The sequence below is a fragment of the Geospiza fortis genome, unplaced genomic scaffold, assembly GCF_000277835.1.
Source record: "Geospiza fortis unplaced genomic scaffold, GeoFor_1.0 scaffold172, whole genome shotgun sequence".
Classification (NCBI taxonomy): domain Eukaryota; kingdom Metazoa; phylum Chordata; class Aves; order Passeriformes; family Thraupidae; genus Geospiza; species Geospiza fortis.
In genome coordinates, this window is record NW_005054309.1 from 12,105,395 (window position 1) to 12,114,208 (window position 8,814).

The 8,814-nt window shown below is 42.8% G+C and overlaps 1 protein-coding gene across 1 annotated transcript in view; it reads left to right on the forward strand.

Annotated features, from left to right (window-relative positions):
• The first annotated feature begins 8,720 nt into the window (after window positions 1-8,720).
• Window positions 8,721-8,814, forward strand: part of NAA20 (N(alpha)-acetyltransferase 20, NatB catalytic subunit) — an 8,295-nt gene continuing 8,201 nt past the window's right edge. Inside the window, exon 1 of the mRNA XM_005419083.2 lies at window positions 8,721-8,728. Coding sequence (XP_005419140.2) covers window positions 8,721-8,728 — 8 coding nt within the window. The remainder of the gene's footprint in view (window positions 8,729-8,814) is intronic.

Here is an 8,814-nt window from a genome sequence, read left to right on the forward strand (position 1 = left end):
GCATTCAGCTGTTCTTGCTTTTATTTTAAATACTGACCACTGTCATGTTTATTGTGCAAGATTTGGTTAAATTATTTGATACAACTTAAGGATGTTAGATGTGGTTAAAATGTTGCACAGAAGAGTAGCTGTGCTTAAACCAATGCTGTTCTGTATTTTCATTCTTGGCTTTCTGTGCATACTGTTAAGATTTCAGGGGAAATGTAACTCAATTCACAGTAATGCATTTCTCAGTTTTATTCATGATTTATGCAGTTAAGTTGCATATGCTGTATTCAGACTGACAAGTAAAAGGCGGAAGAGGCTGCCTTAATCCTCAAGAAATCTTGTATAATACAGAAAAAAAAAAAAAAAGAGGTGTCAGGTCTCAATTTACCTCACCATGCCCAGGAAGTTGCTCTCCTCCTTGATTTGTGGCTGTAGAGGACCAGACCTAAACATGGTTTGTCTCAAACATTCTGAATATTGCTACAGGAAAGGTGATCAGAGGAGAGGGTCCTGCAGAGGTGGGGCAGCGTGTTCTGAGCCAACTTCCTGCTCCACCCTGATACGAGTGGTCAGTTCCATGCCCCCGCCACCGACTCACTCCCTTGAGGGCTCAAAGGGCTGGCTGTGCATGTGAGAATTGTGTGAAAAATCGAGTTTGCCCGAGAGGCGTGCATCATATTAACTATAAAAGGGAGCAGATTGGGCCCGCTTGCTCCTCTTGTCTCTTTTTTCCTCCTTTCTCTTTTTCTTTCTCTTCCTTTGTCTTGCAATCTCAGCTTCGGACTATTCACACAGCAGGAGCACCCTAGGATCTAAGGACTGATGAAATTCTTTGTTTTGTTCTCATGCTTTTCCTGAGCAAAGTACAGCTATCATATTTTATGCTGTACTGAACTCTTGTTCAAGTGGGGGAGCTTGTGGAAGCGTGTTATGGTTTGTGAGACAGCACCTTTGCTTAATGGTGTCTTGTGGCTTGCTAGTCACCACCTTTAGGTATTAGTGGTGTGGCTTTTGAGCCAGCATCTTTATGGAGTTTGTTGTGGGAGTTAAGAACTTATTGAACTCTACAGGGGTTTGTTAGTCACACCTTTTGAGCCTAAGCAGTGAGCTGGTTGGCAGTTATGGTGACTAAAAAGCAGACTGTAGAACATGATGTCACAAGCTGCTACCAGAAACATTTCACAGCTGAAATAACTGTGCAATAGCAATTTGAAGTCTAATTTATGGGGATTTATATTAAATTTTGCAATTTTTTTTTCAGTTGGGCAAATGGGTTAGGATAACCAAGATCTGACATGAAGTTTTGGGATGTAAAAAGGGAAGAGAACTTTGCTAGCTTGTTGCAAATTTCTGCGGATACCTTTGCAACTTTTAAACTACTTTCTTTCTGCCTCGTTTCCAGTTATTAACTTGCAAGAACTCTTCTGGCACATATGGAAGACACTGAAAGTAGGTGCTTCCTCTCTTTTCTTCCCCTCTCATTAGATTAACTCAAAGCTAAATGAGTACAATACTCCTTGCCAAGATTCATATTACTGAACATAATTACTGAAAACCTTACCCAGCAGTGCTTTTTCCACCATCAGTAGGATTATTCTGAGGGGGAAGTGATTTTATTTTTCCGTAATTAATTTCCCAACATCACAGAGTTGTTCAGACCATAGAACTGTAATCTGCAATCAATAACAAAATTCTTTACTGGTTACAGTTTAGTTCTGGTAATTTGTAATTATGGGATTAGTGGTTACCTTCAGGTTGTTGCCTTTTACAATAGTCTTAAGAGGAAAGAAACATCCAGGATTGATTTTTACTGCATTTAAATTAGACATTTCTATTGCCATTTTTCTTCCCTTCCCTTTCTTTTTTTTTTTTTTCCCCTCTTCTCTCATTTTTTTCCATTCACATGCACATTTTGGTTATGTAGGTTTCTTGATCAGACCTATCAGACCTCGTGAATTAAGCCTAAAGGTTGCCAGTTTTGGAGAACGTTTAGCCTAATTTTCATCCAATGGCGTTTTTTCAGCATGTTTAAATTCAAAACTATGTGCTCATACATTTACATTTCTGGTAAATATACCATGGATCTATTTCTGGGCATGATGAATAGGCAGTAGAAGGATAGCTGATCTACCTTTTTTTTTCCTGGTGTGCATGTGAATGTCTGTCAACTCTATATGGATTTTCAGTATGCAAGACACATTTGGAGTATTATAGGGAATGGGAGCGTGTGTGTGTGTTGAACCAGAGGGAGTTCTGGTTCAAGATGATTATTTCTGCATTCAGAGCAGTCAGAGGCACACTTGAGTTCTGAATTAATTCCTAAGTTATGTGCGTCCTTACTAGAGGAAAAATTAATGAGTGTGGGCCGAGATCTCCCTAATGAAGCCAGTGATGACAGATCCGCGTGTGAATGGGAACAAGCTTCAGAACTGAGTGCCTCATGCCATCCTGGGGCCAGTTAAGAGTGGTGAGGTTGACAGGATGCAAAGATGCTCGGTGCCACCGTGAGTATTTAGGGCTGTGGCTCCTGCAGAGCTCCTTGGTGCTCTGCTGGATGTGCTCCAGGACGTCCATCCTGCGCTCCTGTGTTGGGGGTGAGAAAGAGAGCATATTTTTCCACGTTACAATTCTGACTTCTGCTACTGTGTGTGCAGTAGCCTTTTGTTCTGTGCCACCCTCAGCCTGCCGGGTTGTTTGCACTACACTGACCTGCCTTGTTTGAAACGTCCATCTTGTGCATTGCTGCGCTCCTCCCAAACGTAAGCACGGGCTGGGCTCTTCTGCTCGTTAACGCTGCATATAGTGTGCAGCACAGAGAATCCCACCCGTGCACGCGAACTCTGCAACGCCGTGCATGCGCAATTAAAAAGCAGTACTAAAACTCCTCAAACGTAAAAACACCCAGCAAAAATGCGGTAGGACTCAAAAAAGCAAAGGGATGAGCGACGACACGGAGAGCGGCGCGCGCGCAGCACAGAGTGTTACTGCGCATGCGCACGGGGCGGGGGGGAGCTGTGTCTGGGGCAGTTCGCTGTTTCCACCTTCTGGCTGACGGGAGGTGATGCTGACTCGGGAGAGCCGTGGTGTGCAGGGAGCGGCCGCAGCTGCGCACGCGCAGTGCTCCGGGATCTCCGCGCGCACGGCGCGGCTTCTTTCGCTCGGTGCTGCCGCCTCATAGTGTAACGAACGTGCCGTACCGCAGCCGGGACCTCACGCCTTCCCTGGGTGCCGCCGCCTCGTGCTTGTCCTGCCCTTGTGGGGTCACAGTGCCCAGAGTGCAAATCGCACAGCTGTGGCGCTGCTGCCGCCAGGCATTCATAGTCTCCTGTTGCTTCTGGGGCCTGAATTGCTTCCAGTCAGCAACGATTGTTCCCAAACGTCATCCCCTCTGGAGCTCGGTAAAGTTGTGTTCAGCGAAGTCCAGGTGCTGCTTCTTGGTGCTGTGTGCACCTCTTGCCTTTGCCTGCTGTGAGCAGCTTTGTGTTGCGGCTCAGTGGAGTCCATTTCAGTGGTTTCTATGCCAGAAACCCCTGTAGTGAGCAATCAAAAGGGAGGTTTCCTGTTCCTGCTATATCTTGGCTTTCTGAAATTGCTATATCCTCTTGCATGCCGGTATGCCTGAGAGAATTAATGCCATGATTCCTCCAATTTGGCACTAGTCTGTACCTTGCTTGGGGTACAGAGCATCCTTGAGTGCATTGTTAGGAATCTTAGCGTGGAAGATACTTGAGATGTGAAGCTGGAGATCATGAACATGTTTGAAAAGCAGAAAGGTTTACTGGACTATTGTCATGTTGTTTTGAATGCAGCAAAGGAAGGCCGTCTATTGACTGGGCCTGTCATTTGCCCTAGCTCAGCTCTACTGTGCAGAAAAAAAATGTTCAGTGCTTTGGTGTTGTGCATTTCAACTGTAAGGTATTGTCAAATTTGTCTAATGGGTCTTGCATGAATTTTATGTGTTAATCTTGTTGCAAAGCTGAAGACTGAGAGGGGATGCTGTCAGTAAAACAGAAAATACTACTGTGGGCATAGAATGCATCTGAATACCTCTGAAGAGACTATGCTACGTCTTACCTGGACACTCCCACCCAAATAGTTGACTTTAAAAAGAAAAGCAGACAGCATGTCTTTTGTTTCTCCTGGTTGCTGAGGACTGTTACCTCCCTTTGAGACTCTTGAGACCCTGCAGCTTCTTTTGTACGTTGGCAACTCTGTTGTGGCTTTAATTTGTTCTCTACCCCTGTAATAAAGGTGGAGTATGCACAACTGTACACACCATCTCCTGAACTAGTTGGATGTTATGGGGAATGCTAAGAAAGTGACAGATCAGTTGTTGTTTTAAAAACAAAGGCAATTCTTTGGGATGATTCCAGAGTACAAATCTCACACTCAGTTGTTGCTTTATTGCCGCTGAGGGTGGTTGCTTTCAAGTTGATGAACACTGGTGGACTGTCTTACTTTGTTTGAACAGCCATGTTTATTTCATCCACCTCCAGAGCTTGGGAAGAAACTAAAACAGTGTTTGGAAATTGTTTAGAATAAAGCTGGTGTTCCAAGAGTGGAGGAGTAAGCACTCAGGAGTAATTTAAGGAATCAGCTTTCCTCAGCACGAGAGGAACCAGCCATGGTCACTGCTGTGTAATATGGAGCACATGCAACCACTGCATCTCCCTGAGCAGCTGAGAACACACCCTCCAGTGTTTTGCAAGCCAGTGAGCTGTTTTACTTTTGTGTGTAAAAATTTTGGCAATAGAATACAGGAACTCTCTCTCATATGTATGTGTGTGGCTGGGTGCCTCTCTATGGATATTTAGGTATCTCAAAGAAAACTGCCTGTACTTGTGACTGGGGCCATTCTGAGAAGTTCTTTCCTTGCTGTCCTTCACAGGAGGCTATTACTTGAGAAGCGCTTATGGAGCACTGTCGCTGCTCAAGAAATCCCAGGAAGAACAAGCTGCCCAGCTGTCAGTGCCCCAGGAAAGCTGCTAGCTGAGACCTTGTGACTGACGAGTCTGTCAGCATCCTGGTACGGGGACCCTTTGTTAAACAGTCCTGCTGGATTGGAGGGAAGTCTGGCTGATACGCATGGAAATAGGTCAGGAGCATAATGGACACCCCTCAACAGGTCTTCCCACTTTATGACCCCTCAGTAGGACTTCCTATTTGAATATGTTACCTGCTGCTGGCATCTGCTAGCATCCATGAAGGAGTCCCACTTTGGAATTTTATGGAACAGTTTATGGAACTATACTCTTTATAAATATAAAATTGTGACAGGTTAAAGTTCAGGGATTCTTGGTGATGGTATCTGTCAGTATTTGACTGCAAAAGCTTATTCAAAGCAATATCCAGACAAGCTGTAGTCCCCAGTAAAAATATTCAGCAGGCAGAGTGCATTTCTAACCCAACAGGCATTCCTATGGGGGAGAAGACAGGTTCAGCCCATTGACTGATCCCAGCAGTTATGATGGAGCCTTCACTAACTTTTTCTCCATTCTTGGCTTACCTTTATACTATTTCTTTATATTTAGGTGAAGCTTGAGTGACTCTACTCATGCATATATTTGCTACTGATTGGTGCAAAATCCTCTCACTTCACTTACAAAGATACAGTCAAAAAAACGTATAGAGCTCATGCCCATTGAGAGGTTGTCATAATTTGGAGGCAGTTAACTTTGGGATGGAGGTGTGCATTAATATTACAATTAGGCTATAATGAACCACATTCATCTGAGGAAAGCAATTTTGCCATGTTGCTGGCATGGCAGCAAGACATCTCTCTCACAGCTGCTATGCAGTTAATCAGCTTCAAAGTAACATCAAATTGCTGTCAAGGATTTTGGCAGAGCCTGGTATCTCCATTCCACTGCACCCCTCCTTAGCAGGTGCTTATGGTTGTATGGGGAATCATCGTGCAGCATGCCAACCCAGTTCCATCCTGGGAACAGCACCTGTATTTTACCCTAAAATTTCTATCCCGTTATAACTCCTGTTAGGATATAAATGTAACTTGGTTTTCTCTGATTTTACCCTCAGTCATCTTTCCATACAAACATTGCTCTACTCTCCAGAGGATTATTGTGAGCAGATGTGAGCTCTGCTGTCCCTTTGGACTAAGAAAGACAGAAGTTTTTTCCCAAGTTCCTTTTGAACCTGTCCTGCACCTGTTACAAGTCCTCAGTCTCCTGCAATTTTGTGGGTCAGTCACATGTAAAACAGCACAACTGGCTGGCATGCTCTGCTCATGAGGGGAGACAAGAGAAGAATCCCTCTGCTCACACCAGCCCTGCAGCTGCCAAACCTCACCAAAGCACCTGAGGAGATGCCAGGGATTGATAGCACAGAAGGGAGGTGATGGAGGACAGCACAGCAGGCAGCCTGCCCTCCCATCAGGTCTGGCTCATGGTGCCACCCTGAGGGCTTCCCCTGCCTTTGGGCAGTCTGGCAAATAGATAATCAACCATTTGATTCCCCTGCTTCCCCCCTTGCCCCCAGAATACAAATAGTTGATATGAACTTCTCTGTATTTCCTCTTGAAAGAAATGCTGTGGCTTTTCAGCCTCTCTCACAGAAGGTGAAGTCTTTAAAAATCACATTCTTGTGATCTTGTTTCTTGAAGTTTGAAAAAGATAGTTTCCTTTCCTGAAAACAGAAGTCCACTGAAAAGAGACTCTGTCAAGAAATTCTTTTGCTCCAAAGACACTCTTAAGTGTTGTGTCTCCGCAAGAGTATTATGATAGCACACCTGATAATGTGCAGAATTACCAGTAAAATTTGCAACATTATGTTTAAAACCCAGGCAAATGTTTTATCTACCTCTCTGCCTGCCAGTTACCTGATGTATGTTATTCATGGTGGGTGCTAGCTTCTTTGAAGATGATTGGTAGGATACAGTGGATTGACAGAGAGAAACTGCGCTGCTTTATTTTGGCGTGCCAGGATGAGGAGTCTGGAGGATTTGCTGACAGACCAGGAGATACGGTAAGCGATATTTTTTCTAAATAAAATACACATGAAAATTTCAACTGGAAATTTCAACTTTTGTTTGAGTGTAACTCAACTCATGGTCTAGGTGGGTTTTGCAGAGGCTGCAGTTTACTCTGAAGGAAGAATAGTGTAGAATTGCCATTGAAGGCGTACTTGGGGAGCGCATTCTTTATAACGCACACGTATCCCCCAGTGAAGTCAGTTGCCATTCCTTACAAAATCTGGTTTGGTCCCCCACAACACATGCAACACAAACCATTTCTCACAAGACCATTTGGAAGATGTGTGTAAAAATGCTGTTTGGTGGTGGGTTTCCCGGAGCGTGTGTGGGTTCTTTGGGTTTATTATTTTGTTTTGTGAAATGATCTTCAAGCTAAAGTTTGGTGCAGGTTAAATAGTCTTCAACTCTCTTGGTGGTTTTGTCTGATCTAATTAAATCAAGAGTTTTTATTAAGAATCCCTATACACTAACTTTCATCCTTTGCTAGCCCAGCCACTGAATAAATCTTGTATCTGACATTTGTCTAGCTGAGGGAGGAAGAAGCTTTTGTGATAACATCAAGAGGCTGGTGCTATCGATTTTTTGCTTGTTGAGAAAGCAGTTACAGTTTAGCCAGTCTGTTCTCTTTCGTTTCAAGTGGAAGTAACTGATACTGTCCCAGTGAAATGGCAAATAAAGTTTTTATCTTTCAAGAGTGCTGGACAGATAAAATAAAAAGTATTGTGAGACTTCATTCCTTTTGAACACTTGGCTTATTTGTTAATGGTCTGGAAAGGTACTGGCTGTTTTTATTGCAGCTGCCCATGTCTGCTCCCTTCTCCAGAAATGCATTAAAAAATAAAGTAACTTTTTATATTTTTGCACACAGCTACTTTATTCCCAGTTGGGGGAGAAATCTGTTAACTCCAATCTGTCATTTGGAAAGTGTTTTTGTGTTCTTAAAATAGGAAGAGTTTTGTATTTCTAAGGAGCATAGAGGAAGACCTTTTATGTTTTCAGAATACTTGAAGAAAGGCCCAGACTTGAAGTCTAAATGCTTGTCTATCTTTGAGTAATGAAATCTTTGTATCTTCTTGGAAGAGCATCTCTGAAGAGCCTTTTCTCTATAACTAAGGAGGGCACCTTTGGGACAGCTTTTCTATGTTACATTAGCAGTCATTTAATATTATTTTTACCTGTCTTTGCTGATGTGTAGAAATTTCTGTTCCTTTAGAAATGTTGACTCCCAGATTTTTGCTTTATTCTTGCAGAAACTCAGTCCTAACAGACCTTGTTGTTTTGGGGTATTTTGTGTTTGGGTTGTTTTTTCATTTGTTTGTTTTGTATGGGGTAGAGGGGGTGGTGGTCATGTGGTTTAGGCGTAGAGGTTTGGGGGGGGTTTCTTTTTATTTCTTTATTTTTATTTTATTTTTGTTTTGTATTTATTTTTGTTTGTATTTATTTTTTTATTTTATTTTATTTTATTAGTTCTGGGAGGTTTTCCAGCAAAATAGGTTGCTGCTTCCCTCTCAAGGTTTTACAGCTCAGCTCTGTATTTGGAGACCAATAAAGAGCATTATGATGTTTCTGAAGAACAAATGGGGAATTTATGGAAGTGGTACCTGTAGATGATCCAGTTTACTTTTAAAATGTTAATTATCTTTGCTTCTACCACCCTGTGATATTGCATGCTAATAGACAAATGTGAGTGCTTTCTGTCTAACTTGGAGTTGAAAATCGTCTTAGCAGCAGATAATTGACAAGCATGCCTGAGTAAATCATAGTACTGTGAATGCCTGCTATGGAAATTTCTTGCCTGTCAACACATGTTAGCACAAATGAAAATTTATTCAGTTGTA